The 25,582-nt window shown below is 38.2% G+C and overlaps 1 protein-coding gene and 2 long non-coding RNA genes across 5 annotated transcripts in view; 1 reads left to right on the top strand and 2 right to left on the bottom strand.

Annotated features, from left to right (window-relative positions):
• The window catches only part of LOC113982704, a 49,695-nt gene extending 35,347 nt beyond the window's left edge, over positions 1-14,348 (bottom strand). The window contains exon 1 of the long non-coding RNA XR_005566753.1: positions 13,714-14,348. This is a non-coding gene — a long non-coding RNA (uncharacterized LOC113982704). The remainder of the gene's footprint in view (positions 1-13,713) is intronic.
• Positions 14,349-18,155: 3,807 nt separating this feature from the next.
• Positions 18,156-20,286, top strand: LOC120325004. Its single transcript, XR_005566763.1, has 2 exons — positions 18,156-18,451; positions 19,348-20,286. It is a non-coding gene; the product is annotated as an uncharacterized LOC120325004 (long non-coding RNA).
• The window catches only part of PARN (poly(A)-specific ribonuclease), a 48,193-nt gene continuing 41,746 nt past the window's right edge, over positions 19,136-25,582 (bottom strand). The window contains exons 23-25 of one of the 3 annotated variants that reach the window (XM_027711165.2): positions 22,376-22,569; positions 21,265-21,313; positions 19,136-20,303 (exon numbers count right to left, since the gene is read on the bottom strand). In XM_027711165.2, the coding sequence (XP_027566966.1) occupies position 20,303; positions 21,265-21,313; positions 22,376-22,569 (244 nt within the window). In that variant the 3' untranslated portion in view covers positions 19,136-20,302. Of the gene's footprint in view, positions 20,304-20,371; positions 21,314-22,375; positions 22,570-25,582 lie in introns of those variants that run through there. The other 2 variants (XM_027711164.2, XM_027711166.2) reach the window with 2 other exon arrangements.

Genomic DNA, 25,582 nt, shown 5'->3' with positions numbered 1-25,582 from the left:
CAGGAGATGACTGGAGTTTTGCTGCTCAAGATTTAATCCCCAGTCTAGTTTTGTATGAATGCTGAACTCTTTCTGCACCCAGGCTGCTTAGTCATAGTGCAGTCGGGAACCTGATATTTAAACAGAGCAATCATAAAAATTAGTCACCCAAAATCTTAATTATTAAAGATGATTAAGGCCTGAGAAAGGTCAACATTAAACTGATGTTCCCAGTGAGTTACTTCTTAACAAAATATTTTTTTTCAAACAGCTGGATTCTTACAGATATTGTAAATGACAAAGTCATTACATTTTGTACTTATCTAGTAACTACTACAGGGAGTGTGAGGAATTACAGAGAGCAAAATTAATGCTAAATCCTTGAAAATAGTTCATTTATACAGCTACCAGTCACTCATATTAAGTTGTTCACACATGAAGCTGATACTGTAAAGAAAAATCTCTAACTTACAGAGACAAAGCCAGTTCAGAACATTTGCAACTCAGCAGATTTGCAAAGTCCTTTCAACAGAATCATTTCTTTAAACCACCATAACCAGACAGAACTGTCATGTCTCTCTTAATAGCAGGTGACAAGGCTGAGTAACTGGAAATGCTCTGTAACCATTACTGGTACCACCAAATAGTGCCACCCTTTTGCACACTACCTTTCCATGCTAGCCACATCTACAATTTAGGTTCATAACTTTCTTAAGCTAATTCCTCAGAATGAAAACTGGAGGGGGGGGAAAACTCCTACAGTTCCCTGCTGAGCAAGGGAAACTTAACAAAAGTTAAATTTTAACACACAGAGCCATGACCTGCAGTGATCACAGAGCCAACACTTCTCTGGTTCTGTTCTGGGACAGGCACTGCCAGGGGAGCTCCAGCACAGACCGAGGCAGGGAAGTCTTTAACCAAGGTGCCAAGAAATCCCCCTACCTGGGCTCCCCAGCTGTGCTCAAACACTTCAGTAACAGCTGTGATAGTTTTAAGATGTTACTTCTTTTACTAATTTTTTACCATCCTCAAGCCCCAGCAAATGGGACTGCCTTCCTGAGCCAGTTGGGTTCAGCTGAATCCCTTTCTACAGCAGTGGCAGACTCCCAGATTCACTGTGCCCCCAGGTCTGCACTGAAAGGGACCTGCAGTGAGACCTCCAAGGGGCCAGAGCACACCCAGCAGCTCTGTGGAGCTCACAGCACACACTTCATGGGGACAGAGGGGCCAGAGCACACCCAGCAGCTCTGTGGAGCTCACAGCACACACTTCATGGGGACAGAGGGGCCAGAGCACACCCAGCAGCTCTGTGGAGCTCACAGCACACACTTCATGGGGACAGAGGTTATGGAAATAACTAGGGAATGCAGTTATCAAAGATTTTACTGTTTAAATCTAGCAAGCAGAGATCATACCAGGAGTTATGCCCAAAAGGGTTAAAACCTGGTTAAATATGTAGATTTTTCTCAGAAATAACAAAAAGCACATGCTCAAGGGGCAGGCCACTTTCCTGCCAACATCAAATCTCAATTCCAAGCCTTTGGGTCATTCCAGCATTTCAAAGAATAAAGTTGCCAGAGCTTTTTTTTTTTTCCAATGAGGATAATACAGAACACTCTAGTTTAATTTAAAAATAAATTATTTAAAAAAAGTTTACCATGTTTACACTGGATTTACAAAAAAATCTCTGTTCTATGGTATCTTCTTTTTAATAGTTACTGTATTATTATCATAAATCCTTCTACAAGAAAATAAACTTCATCTTTGTTAAGTTGTTATTCCTTTGGAGTTTGGGTTTTTTGTTGGTTTGGTTTGGTTGTTTGTTTTTAAGGATTGTTATGGTATTCAGAATTAGCCAAGCTAAATCTCAGAATATTGCACGTGGATATTGGGTACAGCAACACAACCTCTTGGAATATTTGTTTAGAATTTGTAGACAGTTGATCCAGAGACAGAACATTCATCCCACACAATCTGAAGCTTAAAATTTCTCTCACTCTCAGTTATAGTCTTCGTATGCAAGAAACATATTTAGTGTTACGAGATTCCAAGGAGATACAATAAAATGTACACTGATATAAAATTCTTACACTTAAAACTGCCTCTTAGTAATTCTTCCTTCTGAAAGCTCATTCGATTTCTAAAGAGTTTTTGACACTATGAGTTTTAGCTAATAAATTTGTAGGTACGTTAGTCTGGAAAAATCTAAGGAAAGCAGTTTAATTTGAAAATGCTCAACATGACAGAGAAGAGGGGATGATGGAGCTAATGGAACACAATCACAGGTGCTGGCATAAAGGGCTTCTCTTGACTGCAGTCACACAACCTCATTCCCTTCCCTTGAACCTGCATCTCCTGACAAGTTCCTGGCCAGAAGGACCCTCCTCACCTTTTTCACTGAGCTCAGGGAGTGCAGCAAAATGTTATCCTTACAAAAAAGGAAATCATCTTCTGCCAGATGACTCCCCTGAACTGGTATAACAGAGAGGTTAATCAAGCCAGGATCAAGATGACCATTCCCATCTGGAATCCCGCGTTAGACATGCCAACTGCACACTAAAGGCAGCCCAGAACCAAGCAGAACTGACACTGCTCCAATGCCTTTGCAGAAAGTTTACTGTGTGCAAGTCAAAAACATCAGATGATGCCATTATTCTCTTTGAAACTAGAGCAGGGGAAAAAAAGTTGTGGCTTCAGGATGACAAAAGCCACAATTATGCTTCCAAGCCTCAAGCCTTCTATGTGTCTATTGGGTTTGCTCATGTTTCTGATTCACAATCAATGTGAGATTCTTCTTTCCGTGACTCTGTGATTTTATACCTTGAGGTTTGGATAAAAGAGCTGCTGGCTTTGTAACTAACCTTTATACTTAGAAGTGATGTGGTGTGATAATTCTCACTTTTCTTATTTTATTCCACTCTAACACCTCTTACATACTCTACACATAAGAAGCAGGCAGGTGAGTAACTCTTGTGTGAAATGCAGAATGCCACCAGTACAGCTTGAGAAAATACCTTTGAAAAAGCATCGGTGACGATGTGGGAAATCTATCTGTGTACAAAGCAGGAATCCTGGCTGTGGTTCTGAAACTGCTGCATCATTAAATACCTCAGGGGATGTGAAATCAGTCATATGCTGTCAGGGCTGAGTCACATATGTCTCAGACATGGGTCTGTGGAAAACAGCCCACCCTGGCAGCTCCCAGTGCACAGGGAGAAGAAAAGGACAATGGGGTGTCTGAGCCAGACAGCAATCAATTCAGCCAAACTCTTCCTGCAAAACAGGGTTTGAAGCTACAGAATTTCCCCCCAAAATGAAACAACTGGACCTCAAAAACTAAAGCATTTGGGAAAGGTCATGAATCCCAGAGAGGCACAAAACTTGTGCATGGAAAAGGAACAGTGAGCAGTGCTTGGCTAACTGTGGGTCAAAGGAGAAGGGAACTGGCTGCAAAATTGTGACACAGGCAGGTAAGCAACATGATCTAGAAAAGTTCTGTACAGAGCTGGGTGGCACAGAATGCACAGTGTGCCCAAAACAACATTCAAAACTGAGGAAGGGAAGTGTCAGTATTTTCTCATCTGTATGATACACACCAGGTAATAGAAAGAATCATTGATTTATGAAATCAAGCACCCTGTGCTTGTCTACTTCAACTATCACATCTTTCTAAGAGGTGAACTATAAACCCTGAGTGAGTAAAAGGGGGGCCCAAAGGAAAAGATGTGTTTAATCTTTCAGAGAATGTCGGGCCACAGCTGTCCTGGGGGCGGGAGGGACATGTGCAAGCAGCCAGCAAAGTCTCCCATTTACCAAGGAATAGAAGACAAACAATCCTGACTGGAAACTGAACTGGGGACAAACCTGCTTCCAACACAGATCTCAAAGGTGAGAGCTGTATGGGCTTAGAAAGAATGGAAACAAAGCAATCCAGTCCATTTCCAGCACACTGGACATTACAAAGCCTGGGACAAGCCTGTGTTTCTTCTCACTGTTGCAGCAGTTTAAAATTGCGGGTCAGTTGTGAAATTTTCACTTTCAATAAAAGTTAACATAATATAACATAAAATTTATTATAAAATTTATGGAACATAAAAGTTCCATACAGTCATACTTACAAATGGCTCTTCGTTACAGAAGTGCTCTTCACTAAATAATATAACAAAATTTGAGCTGTTACTTGTCTATTTTTCCCATTTTTTTAGTCAAACACCAGAGGAAGATTTCCTGCCTGAGACAAGTACTTCTTCCTAATGGAGTCTATATTCTTCCACATATTGTAAAATTACACCCAAAGTACTAAACTGGAACCTTAAACCATTTGTAGATATACCAGGACAACATTCAGCAGTGCTTTCCTCACATTATAAGTAACTAATTTTGCCCTTGACTTCTTTACTCATAAGAATCATTTGACTACAACTTTTCGAGATAATAATTTGCACTTTTAGTATTTTCAACTCCTCTTCATTATTATGTACTTCTTATGTGTTCTTAGAAAAAAAGTCTGAGGGTGCATTGTCACTGCCTTCTTTTTCTCTGGGTGGAGAACCACAAGCAGGAACTTTGGAAATCACACATTAGCAGAACATTCGAGTCAAACCACGTCCAAACAGCTCTGCCTGCCCTGCACTTCAAAGCACTGGCAAGGCCTCACTCAGTGTCCTTCCAAGGTTTGCTTGATTGCCACAGTGGTGAATCATGACCATAAAAGAAGCTGTGTGAATGTTGGTTGGGTTTTTTTTTCCCTCTCCACACAGGAAACAATAAAACAGCAATAAAAAAGTAAGGTCAAGAGAGAACTATAGAATTATTCTTCAGTGAGATCTAAGTGGCCAATTTTTCTCCACCTGGGACACCCAGTCAAAACATTTGTTATTGAAGACCTCACTGTGACTCACTTGCTAAAATTCCAGATAGAGATTTAACTCACCCTGACTCTGACAGACAAACAAACTCTGAAACATTTTATATCATCAGATCTGACAGGGTTTGGTGTAACTCACTCAGAGCACTCTACCTTCTTTCAGACTTATTACTCGGAAAAAAAAAATAAAGCATGGTAAAATTTGTGTCACTTAGCCCTCAGAAAATTTAATGTTTTGTAAAGTTAGACATCAAAGCTAATGAAGGAACTGTTAACATATATCATGAATTTGCATTACCACAAATTCTGATACAGAGATTATGAAATCTTTGTCTTTTCTTTGGAAAGGCATTTCAAGGACTGTCACCAGTTTCACACTAAATGAGAAGGTATTTACGTCCTCAAACGAAATTGCTCATCTGTCCAAACTTTTCGAAGCAAATCATTCTTCAAACTGTGTGGAAAATCTTGCAATAGCTTGTTTTGTACAATATCTCTCCTGAAATATTTTCTCTACATCATTTCACTTTTTGTTTGCTTACAGATATAAACCCGATTTTCATTTCAACTGCATAAAGGAATGCACTTATTTTAGTGTAGGATAGGATATGCTCTAGCAAATCCTAGTTGCTGTGTACTAACTTTCAAAAAAAAAAATCTGTCTTAAGGGACAGATAGGTATGAAAATACTAGGAAATTTAAGACTTCTGTGCAGCATTAGTTATCACCCATTCAACTGTCAGTCCTACTTAAAAACCTGTTTTTATTTAATAATTTTTGAAGTAAGCATTACCCTCATAAACAGCCTTCGTAGACAAATTTTACAGCTGCAGCTCTTGTCTAGATTAAGAACATTGAAATTTAAAGATCATAAAAATGTAAAGGTAAAGCTGTAACATTTCAAAGAAAAGACCTCCTATTTCCTGGGAACATAAATCTGTATGAAATGTGTTTGCTGTTGACAGGAGCTGATGAGAGCCAAATGGATTCAGCATTAATTTACAATTGTTTCAAACACACATAATACAGAATATTACGCCAAAGTCAGATGAGAACAGCAAAGCTCCTTTACAAAATACAGCTATGTTTAACAATTTCCATTAAGTTGGGTTTTGGCACCAGAAAGATTCCTATGACCCAGTTTCTACCTGCTTATTGACTTTATATACCATCCAAAGCAAAGTACTAAATAGGAAACTGCAAAAGGTAACAAACCAGGAGGTTTATAACAGTTTGCTGTGTGTATGACATTATTTCTCCACTTAACTTAGGAAAAGGCAAATACTTATGGGTTAGGAAAGCGATGGAGCCTGTGGACATTACAGCTCCTCAGGGAAATGTGAGTTAGGAGGCTGGCTGATTCTTGTTTTGACAATTTATAGCAGCAAACAAGTAATCACAACAATTTATTATGGTTGCTATAAAAATCCCAATATTTTTATATCCCTGCCTGTGGGTTTCACATAATTAGGAATACAAGAGCCACCAATTCAATAACAGGTAATGCAGACACAAATATTAAATTCTGCATCCTAGATCATTTTCAAACAGATGGCTTCCTAATGGCTTTGTTTGTTGAAGTAAAACTCTGCTTAAGCTTGTCAGGGGAAGATTGTTTAACTGAAACCCTATTTAATCATTTCCAATTGTATATGTGCAAAATAGTTCAAGCTAATGCACGGTAAGTTAGGAGATTTCATGCTGCAAATCTGACACAATATTGGCAAGTGCAACAATGGCAAATTTATAACATTTCAAATAGAAAATTCCCCCAGGAGGTAAAACTGATGTCTTAAAATTCTGGGGAGAAACACACTGTCGACTGCCCCTTGTGTGCAGCCTTTCAGAAAGATTTATCTCAGTCTCTCTCAGCCTCCCAAGAAATGTCAGTAATCAAACCCATTGCAGCCACTTCAATTGCACCTGTTTGCACAAGACTGGAACTCTGACTTGTCTGAAGTTGATTTAGTTTCCAGAATCTCATTAAATACTGCTATTTATTGACCCAGTCATTTTGAAAATCAATGGGTTTGCAGAGGCCTGTGCAAAAGCAAAATTAAGCTCAGTCTTAAATGCATTTGGTTTGGGTGTCCTGTTTATTAATTTGGTCTTTTCATTAAAATGTATTTAATAAAAAGCAGTTATTTACTTACTCTATACAAAGTCCCCAGAGATGCACCACAGTATTTTTAAATTGAGGTCCAAGAAATTACAGTATGCTTTTGGGAAAGAAATATTTTAAATATCCATGTGCTTGTAGCAGAAGTTTTCAGGAAGGTCAAACCAATGAATCTTTGGAAACCCTGGTCTTAATGTCCTAATTAGGTCATTCTGAAATAAAAAGTAACTTGTTACATCATTTGGCTCTTCTGCAAATAAGGATGATATTTTCTTAATTCCCATTTATTTATTACTTTAATAATTGTTAAGCACCAGACTGTAAAGGGAAAATCTGCTTTGTACTTAAAAATAACTTAAAATAGTTGGTTTAAATGCACTTTTGTTGCCTGGTACCTCACACCAAAGGGAAAGCTTGCTATTTAAAACAACTCTGATGTTTTAGCCACACTCATATTTTGATGTGTACCTTTATCATAAGGGACTTGTCATTACTGTCAGTAATGTCAAGCACTGAATTGTCAATCACAAGGTCCAACTCATTTGCATATAGTCACTCATAAAATCAAAATAATTTAGTGTTAGCACGGGTTAAAGGTTAGTCTGAGAGTTTTTACTGTAATGTTTATAGATCACATAATTCCTACAATATGGTTTGTGGCATCTTTATATCCCCTGATCTTGGAAATCTGCACTACGGAAACTAATTAAGATTACTTTTTTTAAAAAATAAAAAAGAAAACTATTTGTATTTTTACTTTATATTATCAAATCTCTTCTTAGCATATTTGAGGAGAAAGAACCTCAAAGTGCAGCAGCAGGTTAGGGGGTGTTTCAATACTGCAATTCCATTCCCCTGCTCCACCACACTTGTCTTTTCTATCCCCCCTTTCTTTACCTCCAAGGCTTCAGCAGGTGTTCAAGTCCTTCCCATCCCACTCCATCTCCCACAATGGCCTTTGTCCCACTGGCACAGGAGGGTCCAACAGCCCAGCACTAGGACAAGAAATCTTTCTTTAGAAGCTCCTGTGGCAGTAAAGTCACACACGTGCCCACACGCTGCAGCTTCAGGGCAAGGGAAATATGTGGAAACTAAGAATTGTTCACCTTTCAAATTGACAGCATTGTGTATGCACAGACTCCACAAGATTTAATCAGAAGATTTAATTACATTGTTTCAGTTTATAGAGGTGATGTTCTGTTGCAGCAATCTAAGACTGCAATTTGGAAAAAAAAAAAGTCAGTTGAAAGTCAGGAGACTATAAATGCTAAAATTAATCTGCACAAAAATCCCCCTCTTACTGTACACATTCTACACTGCCATCACAGCAAAGTATTTTTAAACTTTACACTGTAAACTAAAAAAAAAAAAAGTATGGCTTATGTATGGTTCAACTTGACTAAATTATTTAGGACTAAATTAATTTCAAGTAATGACTTACTTGAGGTGCTTCTATTTTAGAATCAAATACTGCACTTTGCAGACAATGCAAACCATACATGAAAAATTATACCCTGAGCAATTTAAAAATATTTTTTTAGAGTTTGTTACTTTTCTTTCTGAGCCCCAGAGATTTTTTTCTTTAGACTCAAAGAACTTCCTCTGCCTAAATAATATATTTTATGAGTTTCTACTCTGTGCAGTTGCTAAACCCCAGAACACTTCCAAACCACCTTTCTAAGCCTTCTCTTGGAGATATCTGGCTCACCAACAGTATGTGTAGTTGGCAGAATGTGTGTGACCTTCAAAAAAGAAATCTTAACTTTCTGCTTAGAAGTTCTAATAAGTCCAAACAATGCACAAGAGAAAACATTGTATTGGAATAAAACAAAACAAAGACTTTGTTGGAACTTTTTTTTAAAAATCTTGAAAGTTAAATTAATGTTAAAATTTTCATTCAAAAAATAAAACTATAAGACTAAAAAGAGAGTGTAAGAGGAAGCTGAAATAAAAAATAAATTGAAGTGCTGTTTCTTCTTTGGTATGCTCTCTGTTCCACACAGACATTAGTGCAAAAATAGGAGGGCAAATTAGATTATTACAACAAACAAACCAAAAAGCAAATTCAACTTACCCCCGTTTTTAATGCAATCAGAGCATTACAAATAAGTGGCCTGGACCTTGGAGTCCTGGTCTGCCTCTTAGGGAAGACTGAGCACACTAGATATGAACTGAAAGTAGTCTGTCTAGAACAACTGACCACATGGAACAGCAGAAACCTTTCTCTTCATGCTTACATGATGCTTAAACTGCACCAGGAAAACATTAGAAGAGAACTGTAGCAGATGTAGAATGTCACTGGAAAGTATTTTTGCATATTTATTCAAGGAATTTAAAAAACTTAATGCCATTTCCTACAAATATCAAGATGAATAGTTATGTGACCCCAGAGACCTCCATTCCTGCACAAACACATACTTAGTGTTAACCAAGAGAACCTGTACTAGGATTTCCAAGAACAGCTAATTGAATTGTTCTTTTATTTCATCTCCCCTGTCCCCTCCCAGATGGATTATTCCTCTGTAATATTCCAGTTGCACAGAAAGCCAGCCTCTGTGTAGGTTGGGTTAGGTTTGCAGTGGATATTTACCTGCTTGACCTCAGACATGCTTTCCTTACCTATTGTCGGGAAGACCTCTCAAAAAATAAGGATTTATCTTTTTTGCCTGAGGCCACTGCTCAGGGGGAACTTCTGTATGAAATCTCTGACATTAAATTAACTTCCCAATGCACACACACTCAGTACACGTTGTTCAAACCAACATTCTCACCCAATGAACACACATTTCTAACTTCATGCTCTCTGCTGGCAGTTTACAATACCAGGAAAAGCTGCATTATAGGTCTTTTCAGGACAAGAAGGCAGGAGGGGCAGGGGGGAGATCATTGCATAAACTAAGATTCTCTGGCACAACACCGCCCCTATACATTTAATTAGTACACAGGATAATGCAGTTCAGCTAAAACACTGGGGAGCCAGAGGGGAGGGGAAAGGACAAGACACAAACCCATGGCAGTTCACAGTGCAGACAGATCCTGGGATGGTTGCAGACACACAGATCAGGCACAATATCTTTAAGGGTGTATGGTCCTATTTGTCAAATAAATTGAAGGAAACAGTCAAACCTGATTCTGTCAAACAGTGTATAATAGATGTAAAAACAGTTAATTCACCATGTATTGCTTTTATGGACAAATTTCACATCGTAAATAAGTATTAAATTCATATAAGAAATAATTCATTTCATATGCAATAATGCCTCACATAAAAATAAAATATACTCCTGGAGCTTAACTGAATTCAGGTTCAGAGTAATATGGGATATGTAACTCTTACCTCCATCTTACAGAGGGAGAAACTAGAGACATAGATGGGTTAAAGTGTCTTGCCCACTGTCACCCTAAAACTGGTGGCTAAGCTGATGGCGACAAAAATCAAATTATCCAACATTGTCCTACCAGGAAAAAAAAAATTATCTGTTTCATAAATAACAGAGCAGCTCAGAAGTGTTTCTCCACTTTGCCAACATTGTGGATAAATGTTGGCAGTGTAAATGTGTGGAATTTGGCATAGAGCCTCTTTCCTTACAATGTGTCATTCATCCTCATTTTTAGCATTTCAGTGGCTGTTCCTTTTAGGTGGCTATTAAAGGGAAGAATAACAGAACAAACCCAGACAATAGGACACTTATATTACACTAATGAAACATAAGTGAAGTAGAGCACCCTCCAGTAGCTTTGGAGCATTGGAACAGCTCTACAGTAACCACCAGATTAAGTGCTGGAGTCATTCTAGCCCTTGCATCTATTGAAATATTAAAATTTGGGGGTTTATTTTGTTGGCAAATTGTGAAGTTTCTGTGATATGATTTTTTAGTAAACTGAAAGAAGTGCCAGTAAAATTGCCAGAGCAATTACTCCATACAGAGCTAGGAAAAATAGGAAATACTGTACCACTTCCCCTTATAATGCTGTAAATTATCACAGGTTCCCTAAAGAACCATCCTCAACCAGGAACTTTAGCTAAATACGATATTAAATTCACATTTACAAAAACCAAAAAACTTTAACCTCTGAAGGTTTAAGTGGCTCAGTTTCACTCTATGTACTGTCCAACCCTACATAAATCAACACTGAGTCCCCAGCCACAGCTATTTACATATAGTTCCAATAATCAAAGATTTCTGTATTTTGAGAATAAGATTGAGGTGCAAGAATTAAAAGCACTGTGGAGACAAGTAAGGAATCCCTTACATTGTATCTTAATCCACATTGAGTTTGAAAATACATTTGTGAGCTGCTCTAGTTCAGTTGTATGCTGCTGTATAATCCTCCACAGAGTGGAAATACAAATGCACTAAAGGAGAAGAAAAAGTCATTATTCATATTTGTTACAAAATCTGAAGCACACATAAAAACACAAATCAAAAAGTTTGCAGATTCCCACCAACCATGAACTTCAGTGTTAAAGTTGTGATAAACATCCTAGGGTGGAATACAGACAAATCGCTCCATGAAGAATTGCTTTAGTTCCAGACCAATGATTTCCAGGAGCTTTCCAGCTTCCAAGTTTGGGACTGTGTCGAATACAAGATTCAGTAGCATGTATGGCATGAGAGCTGGGCGTTGGACAAGGGAACTCCTGCAGCTGCTCAGACTCTGAGCTGGGCATTTGTAGCTCCCAGTCAACTCAGAGCTGAAGGCAAAGAAAGCCTTTCAGAGCATGAAAGGTGCGAGACAGTTGCAGCCACGTGAGAGGGAGTTGGATCACAGAGCAGTGCATGAACTGGCATGTCTGAATAGGACTGAGTGCCAAGTGGCTCTGCAGTGATTTAAACAAGCTCAAACTTCAGGAAATGAAGGGGGAGTGGGAGACTGTGCTTTTGAATGTGGCATAATATTATTCAATCACTAAGCCATTACTTTCTTCTAATGAAATACAAGTAAAGCACTCTAGATTTTCAAGTCAACTATGTCAATTCTCCAGCTATTCTGTTTAGATATTTGGAATTTTATAAGGGTTGTTAAGTCCCTGCCTTGGTTTTATTATTAAGCAGATACTGTGTATCTATGATTATGGATGCTTTAACTTATTTATATTACCCATTTTTTCCATTTCAGTTTCCAGTACTAATTCAGTTACCTAAAAGCCAGCCATGCTAAAATGGATCCACCCATCCAGAGAGACCAGTGGCACAGTCCTTATTTTCTCTTAGGATCCTTCACAGTGATTTCTATTCCACAGAATAAAACATCTGGAACGTGGCAGCACTCTCAGTTTGTTATCAACAGTAAGAACTGTGTGCTGCTTGCACTACAAGCTTTGATAATTCAGTGTGATGATTTTTTTCAGTTTGAATGTGGGTAGATCTTAGTAAGACTCTGCTGATCTGCAGTAAATATCCATGTCTGGAAGGTTCACAATACACAGAGCAAGAGCAGCAATGGAAAATATGTAAAAGGTAACAAATGAGTCCTGCAAATTCTTCTCATCTACTACAAGTCCCTGTATTTACATCTCACTACAGCAAACATTTTTACTTTTTAATTTTTCTAGGTTGCACTACATTAAAGTTGGTGTGCAACTCACCTCTCCTTGGAGGAAACTTGAAAATCGTGTGACCTTTGAGCCAGACACAACCCTAAACCTCTCTGAAATGCAAATACACTTCAGCATTAGGAAAAAAGGCCAACCCCCAAGTCTCCTGAACATGAGTTAGCTTGCACTGCTGTTACACACAATCCTAGACGAGTGTCAGCTTCCTGCTGTTTTTTCCCAGAAGTTTCCACAGTTGGACTGTTTGCAAATACAACTTCAGTCAGGTTTATGGGCCAAAAAAGATCACTTACTCTGTTCTGTTTCCCACAGTGTTGGGATGTCAATGCTTGGCCTTGTTCTTCCTGAGCATATCATATCCACATCTGCAGTCATCACATACTTACACTTACAGCTAGACATTTTCATGGTTTATTTTTAGAATGTGCCTTGCAACACAACCAAGCCCTCCCCAAACCATAAAGGAATAGAAATTGGATATTTTCTTCAAAGAAGACTGCTAAGACAAGCATGTCTTGTTGTCGTGATGTCTCTCTCTGCAAAATCTGCTAACACCCTCAGTAATTATCTATAAACTGAAAAATTAAGCAGAAAACTGAAAAATTTGGAGTATATATAGAATCTTCCAGCTGTCTCAAAGAAACACACAGATAGCAAACCTATTAGGAATGCTCAATAAGAAAATATTTCTCACTTTTACAAATTGAAATTAAATGATTAAATGAGGAGCAAATGTTCTTATTAAGAATGTACAAAGAAGCAAGGAAAGGAAATTGTATAATACAAACCATTTGGTTCTTTCATCTTCCAGTGTCTATTTGACTAAATGTTTGCATATTGTTTGCTGGCATAAAAAACAGTAGATACTTTGTAAAGATATAAATACCAGAGTATTGGCATTTAACAGAAGAGCTGTGGGAAATAAATAGTAACCTTAGAGCTTGTTACACTCTTACAGGCATGTAAAGTTAGAGAACATGTCAGTGACTATGAATTAATTGCCCCTAACAAGGACGAGACACATAAAATCTGCTCTGGTGTGGAACATCCACATTCCGTGGTCCAGCTGAGTGCTCAACACTTACAGGTATTAATACAGTTGCATATTATTCAATAAAACAGGAAAACAGTTTTATCTTTGCTCAGTCTAGTGTCACATTTGTCAAAGGGCACCCCTGCATGAGGTCTTACCTGCACAAGACTTTTCAGTTCTATTAAATGTGAAGACATCCTCACAAGTTTAACAAGTAATTAACTTCTCATCTTTAGTGAAAACCTTTGTCCGTTTCCTTTCAGTAATTTTAGGATTTGTTAGGGTTTGGGTCAGCTCTTCAGCCTCCAAGTGAAAAACTCTTCCAGTTTTCTGTAGCTTTTTCCATGTTTGACACTGTCCTGTTCTCATGAGCTGTTTGCCAGTGCCTCCAGCCTTGCTCCAGGAATTCCTTTGCACTGGTGGCACGGTGGCTGAGCAGCCACACAGTGGTTCCACCATCCTTGCAGGACGTTAAACACTCAGCGTGCCAGATTAGTAATTTTATGTTGCATTTCACGTAACTATTCCGCCTGTGGAAACGGAGTGAGTGCTCCATCCATGGACACACAGATTACACAGACTGCCTGAGTCATCCAACAGCCTGGGAGAGGCAAAGGCTGCAATTTCAGACACAGGGATAATTTCAGATCTTGCCGAGGGAAACAATGTGAAATCTATTTGCCAAAATGAGTAATGGAGCTCTAAATACTGATTACAGTTCACAAATCTACCTTAGATTGTATGATTATACTTGAAATTGTATTCTGTGTTCGATTCACAGCAGTATTTTTATCCAAATAATTTATTACTAAACATAAAGGTAAAATACACACCAGTAAAACTATATGTAGAGTAAACATTCGACATTTTTCTAAGGTTTTTTTTTTTACTGCACTTTTACTGCAGCAGTTACAGCTGTGTTTATGTGTGTGCTTGTTTTTCAGGAAAGTATTCAAGGAACAAGAAAGTGTTTGGTTTGTTTAACATTAGTGAGCATTTCATAAGTAGAAGTAGATGAGAATGTGGTAGCCACTGTTAAATTCGTTGTGCATTACTTCAAAGTGTTGATATATGCTCAGGAAGGGACGTGGGGAACTACCTCTATTTAAGAAACTGGACTTCAGAACATATCACAGCTCTGTCTCATCTGAACTCCTGTAGCAGCGGAACAGAACTTTCCAAATTCCTTATTCAAACTGAGAAAACATCTACACTAGATTGAAAAGCATCTACTGACAGAAAATCCTGTGTTTCACTAAAATACATTGTCCTGAGTGCATGTTTTGGCAAACTAGAGTAAGAAAAGCTGCTTTTTAACATATTGGAACAAGGGCAGAGAAGCTTCCAGCTCCTGACACACATACCCTGAGATTACATATCACAGACACAAAGAGAAACCAGACAGGGTCTCTTCTAAAATCACAGAGCTGAGTTCGTGCATTCAGCAAGTCTTTGCAAATTGTCAGACTATAACTGGGAAGCTTTTCTTTGCCATGAAAAATAGTGCACTTTCCTCAGAAAATGCTACTTTTTACTGTTGCTCATTGGACTTATGTGTTGGAGTAGTAATTTCAAAAGCAAGTCTTTTACAGATTGCTCCCACAGTGAAAACATAGCTCCACCTGCTAACATTTGAGTGCCACTAGTATGGAAATACATTAAATTGAGCATCAATCTATTCTTTAGTCTTTTTATAAACTCAACAGTTTCTTAGAGTTTGTATAGCTGCTACTGTCATTTTTTTAAAAATAAACTACATTAAATTTATATTTTAGTACCAGCTAGTACTCATACTGAATCAGCACATTACTACTGTCATCACAAGTAGTAAGAGTAGTTGTAAGATGTATTTGTTAAAACTGTCAGTCTAAAATAGTTTCATATTTAGTTTATATTTAGTCTAATTCTTCGAGCTCTTTCATCAAAAAAAAGGGCATAAAAAGACTAGAGGGTATTAAACAAGTGATTCTGCCACTGAATCTCCATTTTTCTTTAGACACATCCTGAGCCCAAATTTCGTGTTAGACATGAATTAGGTGAACAATTAGATGTTAAATTCCTGTTCTTGGACATAATTGAAACCAAAAGTGTGAGTCTCGAAAACTCCCCTGTGCATTAATTGCAAATATCCATTAAAAATTATTATGAAGATGTTATAAGTGCTTTAACACCTTGGAGCTGCACCCTCTGAGAGAGAGAAGAACTTATATCAATTAAGAAACCTGACTGAAGTACTGAAAATACTGATCACTAAAAATAGTGATCTGTTCTATGAGAATGGAATATTAAATATTTCAAGCATCACCCCATTGACATCCTAAAATTTGCCAGTATAAACACTTCCCCTTAAGTTCTTCACAGACTGATCATTTAGTACCACCATTCTTTAATCTGTTTTAGTAACAATTACTTCAAAGCCCCAGGGGAGTGTGGTACAGTCTAGCAGAAAGGGTTATTATTCTACATGTGAGGGAGTCCAGTAATATCAACATGAAATGATGTCTTTGCAATAGAGAATTATTCACTGATAACAGTGTGCTCAGCATAAGACCAGACAACTAAGATACTGTGTCCACTTTCAGTACTGTAGCAAAAAAGTTTCTAATGGTAACTGGCAGCTTCTCAGCAGCACATTAAAAATACAACTGAAAGTAAATCGAGCACATGAGAGAATTAAAGGGGAAGGCTGAAATGTAGACCTTTGACAAAGAAAATAGAGGGTCAATTTTAAATTACTGTGGAATTGTTGGCAAATACGTATCAGTTATTGCAAATTAAACAATCAAATTCCCCAAATGCAAAAATTTTAAATGGTAGAGATACATGCTGTACATGCTTGGAGTAAACTTATTTTTGAAGTCAGGAGCATCCTACAATGAAGTAATCTAACTTCTAATTTAAAAAACAAACAAAGAAACAAACAAACAACAACAAAGAAATAAAAATCCACCCCTGAGTATATACATGAACCAAACTGTCATCCCTGAACATTCTAAATTTAAAATCCCATTTGAAAAAGATATTCAAGGTAAAAGTTAAAATAAGTATGGAGAATCAAACAAAATAGCTGTTCTTACCTTAACAACAGTGCAAAGTTTTTTGAGGCTTATATAAGGAATTGGTAACTTCAAAAGCTGTTTTTGAAGTAATCAGCTTTAATATAATTGCATTTTCAGTCATTTGATGGGTTGAAAACAGATCAGAGACTAGGATGCAACTGGCTTGGCACAGCCACAACCTCCAGATTCTCACATTCAGCCACACACCAACCCCATCCTCCAGGGTCGCTCTGGGAATAAGCCAAAACATTGTTTGCAATATTTTCAGACTACAGACTGTTCATGTACAAATACAACTACCAGCCATTTTAAGAAATTAATCTAAGCACAGGGAAATCTAATTTTTCACACTTTGGCTGAATGTTTTCAATATGGCATTTATGAATAATGTGTTCCATACGAGTTCATGTTGAGCTCAGACTGACTTGTGATCTGCTATAGTGTTCATGGAAGCACATGGCTGCCAACAATTAATTCTGCTGGAAAAGGAGTATTTTTTTTAAAAGAGCTTCCTGCATACCTATTAAAGCAAATAGGACATCCTAATTATGAATATATTGCCCCTATAAACCTCAGTCTAACCCACCATCCACTGCTCCTCGTGCAATGAACGTGTGGCAGTATTTCTGTGAAGCACACATGGAGCGTTACTTCAGTGTGAGTCTAATGCTGCAACAGTGCAATACAGGCAAGCAAATGTTTATTCAGTTACTAAATGCACTGTGGAGTAACTTGAGGAATCTTCCTCAATGTACACATCTGCTCAGCTGGCAGTAGTCTAAACATTTCAGAAGCCAAGAACTTTTGATTACCAAGAGTCTCCTTGCGTATGCTCTGACACTGAATCGCAGAGGACATTTTTGTCTGCATTACGTTTACCAGGATTTTAAGAGAGAGAACACATCCAGGGTACCAGACATTTTCTGGGCACCATGACAGAACTCAAAGGTCTAAAGAAAGAAAGAGTTACATTTACTTTTTCCCACAGTCACCGAAAGTTTTAGCTTTCTATCTCTCTCTTGGTTTTACCACTGGATCAGTAGTTAAATTTAGTCCTCCATCTAAATCACCTGAAGCTTTTAGCTTCAAATCACAAGCTCAAAATTGAGACCAAGACAGGCTGTTGCACCCCCAGCAATCTCAATTTTACATGGGATTAATTCATTCTCTCTTACCTGTGCCCATTCAAATCCATGCTTTAGGGACATTCACACTCCCTCCTTAGCCTACACTACACAACTACCTTTATCTGTTTGTCTACCAGCAACTTCCAATACCCTGTGCTGTAATCCTGTGCATTCTGACATCAGTTAACACTTCTCACCCATAAATGCTTGAGATGAATTTGAAAATGATTACAGTTTTAACCTGCTTTCTGATGCGAGCAACGAAGCGCTCCATCACCACAGATAAATTAGCACTGTCAAGTGTAAGTTCCAGCCAAATAAGCCCATTCTCATTCCTCTGCAAGGGCAGGGTGCCAGCTCACCTACCTCAGTTGCTGCTGAGCCAGACCTCCCTCATGTTTTTTCCACATCATTTCTTCAGATACTCACGTGTTCAGGCCCACACTCCTTTCCTCAACACCAACGACAAAATTCCCTCACTTTCTTAATTCAGTTCCTCACTTCCTTCAACCCCTACTTCCAGCACTTCTATATATTGCTGCTTGTTGGTTCCTACACCCTCCTCAGCGTCTCCCCCTCAGCTCCGTCCCCTCAGAGCCTGCGGTGGCCTCAACCCGAGCAGGGACAGCCCACGCTGGGCACTGCCCGCCACAGCAAAGCCCCTGAGCGGCTGCCGAAGAAAATGTTCCACAGCGCGACTTGACCGCAAGGTAATGTTTTTTAAAGGCTGCTTTACACCATCGAGAGGCAAGAGCAAGAACGCTGAGGGCGGTGAAGCCCCCGGCCCCTCACGGCTCGCAGGGACGGGAGGAGGGGACGGGCGGCGCCGCCACCGCCCGGCCCTGAGGGGAGCGGGGCGGGGCAGCACCGGAGGGCGAGAGGCGCTGGGACAAAGCCGTCAGGGACACGGTGGGATTCCTGGGGTGTCCTGGAGTTCTATTCGATGGTCCTGGTGGGTCCAGCTCAGGATATTCTGCGATTCAATGACCTCTGGAGTCAGTAACAGCACACAAACCGCCAGGGAGCAGGAACCCAGGAATCCCCAGAGCCATCACAACTAGCGATGACAGCTCTGCTTTTCAGAAACAAATTCTAGGCACATATTTTAAACACACATTATGAAACAAATGTGGATCTAATTTAAGAAGCTACATTCTTTCCCTTCTAGAATTAATGATTTCACTTCAAGTACAGGGAAGAGAACCAAACCCCACAGAATGAGGAGGTTTGATGTGGTATCAGCGGGGCCAGTCCCTGCTTAGGACACCACCTCTGACACACTGACACCTGTCAACCCAAACTTAGTATTAAAAATAGCATAGCCCCGCAGCCAGCACATTTTAGTAGCTTACCCAGGTGCTCACTGGTAAAAATCAAGCACACGTAAGGACTAGGAAAGGGAAAAGCACTATTTTCTTCAGAGGATTTAATTACAGATAGAGATAAGTAACATCCAGCTCCGCAAAATGACAATTGAGGAGGGGAGTAGAAGTAGTGGGTATATCTATTACCTTTTGTAGTTTACAGAAGTATGTACACTGTCTGATTTGAAGAAACAAGCTTTTAAGGGATTGTAATACAATTAAGACTTGTATTTTCCCTGCAGGTACCTTAAGTGTTGCTTTTCAGGAATGAAGAAGATCCTAACAACCTTGGGGTGAAGACTCCACGTGGATTCTCTGTGACAACGTGGGCCTCCATCTCTTGAGCAGACTCCCTTGCCTCTTAACCTGTACTTCTGACAATCCCTTTAAATGTTTTTGTATCCTTTTGTCATCACGGCTCTAAGCTCCATTCCAAATCATGTGATGTCAGTTCTTTTGGATATATAGTTAATAACACCCTCCAACATTTGCACAGAACACCATATAAATGACCTGAATCATCCCCATGAGGACTTTATACAACGTCTATTAAGTGTTGCATATATTATGAGAGCTAAATTTGCAATTGGTTTGGATACTCAAGATGAAAGTGATTTAAGTATTTAGTCCTAAGGTCACGAGTCTTGGGGAAGAAAAGTCTCTGGATCCTTGAGAGTGCAAGAGTTCAGTTACTAATTTTCCCTTGCATCACTAATAAGAGTCTTCTTTCCCATATTTTAGTGTGAGAATGTGATGATACGGCTGCTATTAAAAAACCAAATTAATTATACTACTTCTGGGAGTATTCCAAGGTTAGAAATATAACATCTCACATTTAACATCTTTAAATTATTTTTCCCTTTGCAATGCAAGTTCACAGTAATTTAAAACCCCATGAATTTTGGCATAGCTTTAAACAGGTTACTGCATTGTTTAAATGACAGTGGCTCCTACTCTAATGTAAATATAATCTCATGAAGTCTTCTTGATATTCCACTCTCCACAGCAATGGTTTTGATTGTTTGATAATTTGTAGAACTCTCTTCTTTTGTTTTCATGTCTTCAAGGGAAACACACGGCAATTTAAGACTTGTGACATTAAGCTTGCTTTTCTTGGTTACATTTCACAAATATCTTGAAAGTAGTCCATGGATCAAGAGGGTCTGCTAATCACAGGCTGTCAAAAAATTGTTATATTCTGAAGAAGAAAAAAAAAAAAGATTTCACTAAAAACATTTCAGAAGCTAATAAATAAAAACAAACGAGTTCCTAAGAAAATGTCTTTAATTTTCATTTTATGGAAATACATACTTTGTTTTTATTTCCATGATACAAAAAAGTTAAATATCAAACATTTTCTGAAATCTATCAATGCAGGTCCTTTTTTAAACAAATAAAGGGCTGGTGCAGTTAGCAGGTTTATCACAAAAAACATTTTTACAAAAGCCCCACAAGCTGGGGAAGAAGAAGGAGGGAAGAAACAAACCAGAATTTAAAGGCGAAAACAGCAACAGACGTGAAAACAAAGAAAAATTACCTCCCACCAGGAAATTAATGTTTGAGAAACTTTTAAGTTACAGTTTTTTGAAAGGGTAAGGTATGTGTAAAGCTGGCATTTAGATGAATACCATCTGCACAGGGGGTGGGGGTAGAGAACAGAAATTCAAAAGATATTTCCAGATAAAGTAAGTGGTAGAAAGCAATATGTGAAACTGCAGTTCTACCTGTTTCCAGAATGCTGACAGCAAACTGATACTGCCTGGAAAAACAGCTAAATATGAGGAGATTCGTGGTAACTCCCCCCAAGCACAGGAGACAGCCTAGCATGAAATCATGGAGTGCCAGTTGGTTTTGGACAGTTCAGAGCCAGCATGCCAAAGGAGGTGACCAAAATACAGTTAGTCTTGCTTCTTAAATCTACCATTGGTTACGACAGCAAGGATTTCACATGATCAACAACGAGTCATATACTGGTTAATATACACACAAGCAAAACTGACAGTGATTGTTCAATAAACAGTTTAAAATAATTAAACTGATTTTCAGGACACGGACTGCTTTGTTAACACCACTTTATTTAAATAAAGTATGGCTTCCAAGAGGTGTATTCTCTCAACTGCTTTCAATCAATTCCACTTGTTAAGGCAGTTGTTTCCTACCATGTTTCAGGGACTTCAAAAATTCCAGTGGAACTAGTGGTGAGGCTTCCTAAAAGACAGTCATGGGACAAAAATTAAATCAAGAATTTTTTTGTTCTTTCAGAGCACATTAAGACATATTTTCTCCAGTAGAGTGAGGTTCTAGATACATTACTGGCAAGTCAATACTGACAAAGAAAAACCAAGAGAGTGTTTATGAATAAGCACTTAAAAAAAAAAAAGGGGGTTGGGGGGAATGAAGGTTAATATCAGGTTTCTTATCCAAACAGTAAATACTACATTTTTAATCCAAGTAATTAAGTAATTTTGGTTTTGCAATAACTGGGATGATAAAGTTAAATAATACTATTTTTCTCATGTGTACTTGTAGTTATTTTTGTTCAAAGCAGTTAAGACAGTGAAGAATATTTCCAGCCCAAATTAATTGGAGAATAAAGACGAATCACACTAATACTGATAATGCATATTTCCATAATGCCAAATCCAGAGCCTGAATTTTATACTTGGAATTACAGTAGACACTCCTGTCATTTTGCATATGCTTACATGGCCCAACTGCCCTCTTAAACTGCAAGAAGAAAGCAATTTCCAAGCACAGCTTTTGAATCAGCTACGAAAGATTTTACTCTGCCAAATCAGGAGAAAGGATGCTTAGTATACAATACCACTTTCTGGATAAAAGTTGCTAATGCAGATATATAAATGAAGTTTTATCTATGAATATTTGAATATATTTCAATACAGGGAGTGCTCTAGATGACTAACAACACTGAGTAATCTTGAATAGAAAGTCACATTAAAAAAATATTAAGAATAGCTAAAAAAATACTCAGAGTTTTATCTCAAGAAAGAAAGTAAGCAAGTAATAAATCAGCTACATTCTGCTTCATTTGGTTGGTCTTGGGTGGGGTTTTGGTTGTTTGTGGGTTCTCTGGTTTTGTTTTGGTTTTGTTGTTTGTTTTTCCCAATTTTTGTATAATGCAAAATTCATCACTTTGTAATGGAGTAACTCACTGTTACAAGCAAAGACATTCAAGAGAACAACTTCGGTTCTGTTCAGGCCCAGGGCACTTTCAAACAGAACAAAAACGTGTACCAACACTGCACTTACCTGCTGGAACTTGATCTGTCTTGATCTTTTTCAATTTTTTGGCTCTCTTCTTACCATCTGGAAGGGCCTCTGCACAGGAGTCTGTCTGATCACATTCTGGACCTTGGCCCTCTCCCTCTTCCATGTCATCAGAACCAGTTTCTTCCTCAATAGGACTCATGCTTCTCTTGCCCACTGTGCTGGTACCTGTAAAACTGGCACACAGAGGAGAGATGATTATGAAGAAGTCAAGGATTACTATTACATAGGTAGTAGTTGGTGTACATCTATTAAATGCTTATGAAGGCAGCAGAATAAACTGTAGTAAGTGGTGTACCATGAAGTGACATTATCTGGAAGACCTGACTTAACTATAAAATTCCATATATTGGCTATCTAATCCAATCTTATGGAGATCAAGGTATTCATTCTTTGTACTATAGATGTCTAAGGCTTGGCTGCTGTTCTGATGAGATCACTGAACTGAAATGTAATTAAAGCTGTTCTCTATCCCTGCTTAGTTTTAACTTTCATTGTCGTGGTTAAAGCTCTGTCAATAGACACCCAGTTACACACAACTGAGCCTCAAACACACATCTCCGTACTGAAGGATTCCACATGTTCACTTCATCCTCTCTCCTGCAACTACAGAGGGTTTTAAAAGCATTTCTATTATATAAAGGCAGAGAAAACCATCAAGCTCCATATAATAAACTTTAAATCTGACTTTAAAGTGAAAAGTCTTATTATCCATGGGGCTGGGAAAATAAAAAGCACAAAAAATCACACACTCATTTCATTAGTAGTATCTACTAAAGCCTGACTAACAGGGTATGAACTCAGAGCTCCACTTCATTCAGCACACACTGAAATAACACTGTGTAGGTTTGTGTTCCACTGCAATGCTATTGTTAAGATCCCTTCAAAGACAAATGACAATATTAAAATCAAATTAGCATGAGTACAAGAAAGAATGCAGTAGCAAAGGGGCTAAATTAAAAAAACAATTCCCACTACGAACTTCTAGATATGTGAACACCAGCTATTTAAATGTCTAATTTAATCCTCTTTTAGAACTACCAATTAAAAAAAAGGTAGTTTTAGACTTATGAAGCTTTAGTTTTCCATTAAGAACCACACAACACAGCTGTATGCATCTAAGCCATGTTCCATTCTGTGACTGAAATATTAATACTGTGTTATAAAACAAAGCTTTACAAGGTATTGTTTTCTTTTTAATCAATACCAGGGAATTATGGTGTTTCAATAAGGTTTCACCTAAAGGAAGGACTTCTAAATTCGGCAGTACAGTTTTGGCTTTGAAATGGAATTTTTTCAGCTGAACATTTTGCAATTTAAAACAGACTCTTTCTGGGATGTCCAAAGGCAATAAACAAACATGAAACATATGATTACGTCTCATGCTCTTACTTCCACTTCAGGAGCACAAACACCATTCACTTTGATGAATAGTTGGCTTTTCCTCCAAACATTCACACACAGAAGGCGTTCTTGCATGATTTCTTACAAATCATCATTTGGAGTCACACCACAACTACCATCAATAAAAAGATGGAAGCCAAAAAGCTGGAGAGAACTGTTTATCCGACATACACAACTCAATATGGCAAAACAGGCAAAAACTGGGCTTGAAAGAAAAAAAAAAATCTAGTGAAGAAAGAGCATTTAGGGAATTAAAAACTACTATGTTTTTTTAAAAATTGTTTAGAAAAGCTTGTAAGAATTCTCCTTTTGGGAAAGACATTCTGAAAAACACATAAGGAAGAAAAACTCAGGAGCCATAAATTATGATCGATCACTGCAGGAAGAAGCTCCCTGCATGAATGGTCTTATGGCTGAATTTAATTTTTTTTCAGCTTAAGGCTCTTGTGAAGTTATCGTGAATAAAGAGAAACAAGTTCTTCCCTTTCAGTGCACATTTATCTGTGTACCAAAGTACAAAATAAAAATTAATTTAGGCCTTACATTCCTCCTGCAGATACTTTGGGGGGGGGAATAACCCACCAAAAAAGTGGCAGCACAAAATACAAAATAAACATAATTTTATAATCAAGAACTGTTGATGTCTTACTTTCTCCCAACATATTAATTTTATTTTACATCCCTGCATTGATTGTATGGCTAAGGGTTGATTTTTTTTGTGTTATTCTTCTTTAACTGAAAATAAGATTCAAGATTACAGCAATATTATTTATGAACTTAGTAGCAAATTAATATGGCTGCACATCCGAGTTAGAGAACAGCTTGGAGCAGTTCAGTTTTCCAATAATACCCGTTATTCTGGATGTGTCCACATGTCTGTCTCAATTTCCTTAGTCTGCTGAGAAACAACTAAACAAAGTTTAGTTGTTTAGACTCAAACACACTAATACATATTGTTGTCCAATTCGGATCAACTTCCTTTATTATTTATCCAAACTCTGGATACCCGAACCATTTAGAGACAGAGATTTCCACCATCCATAAACTACACAACACTTAGGTTTCAAAACACGCATGTACAACAGCTATCCAAGCAATAATTTGATTTTTTTTTAAAGAATACATTTAAAGAGGCTCTGAAATTTCTTTTGCATATTGAAATGGAGCTTGTTCTCATTTTAAAAATAAAATCACTAGCCAAGTTGTGGGGTTTTTTGGGGGGTGGGGGTGCTGAGAAACCACCAACTAAAAAAGGCCCACCACAACAAAATCCTATTATACATTGCCAGTTGGCAGATTCAGTCAGTGAACAGTACAGCTTTCCCATCAGCCAGGGATAATGGGAAGTGGGGTCCCAAGACCCTTCCCACTCATCCTTCTTCCCCAAGCTCTCCCTGCTGCTGCTTTCAGTGCCAGCCCACAGGCAAACCTGGGGAGGATGAATGGCACTGCAGGAGGGTGGGAAAAACAGGAAACCTGCATTTGGTTCTTGATTTCTCTCTGTTGATTTCTAATCAAAAAGACTTTGAGTTGAACTGCAGCAGCACGAGCAGCACCACGAGCACTGATCACAGCGGGGCGAATCAACAGCATCTGGAGGTCCTGCACTGCCAGAAAGGGCACAGACTCCACCTGATTAAACTGGCCATGGACTTTGGAATGTCATTTCAAATACTAAATATCAGCAATCCAAATAGTGCTCTGATAATTAATTTGAAAGAATCAGCAGGTGGAGGGGGGACAAAAGGTGGGAAAACAATTATGATGATGCAGCATTTAACATTT

The sequence above is a fragment of the Pipra filicauda genome, unplaced genomic scaffold (assembly GCF_003945595.2).
Source record: "Pipra filicauda isolate LSUMZ 115617 unplaced genomic scaffold, ASM394559v2 scaffold127_size2900866_pilon, whole genome shotgun sequence".
In the NCBI taxonomy this organism is placed as follows: Eukaryota; Metazoa; Chordata; class Aves; order Passeriformes; family Pipridae; genus Pipra; species Pipra filicauda.
The sequence above is the reverse complement of the archived record's forward strand: the minus strand, read 5'-3'. Positions and strand labels throughout refer to the sequence as shown.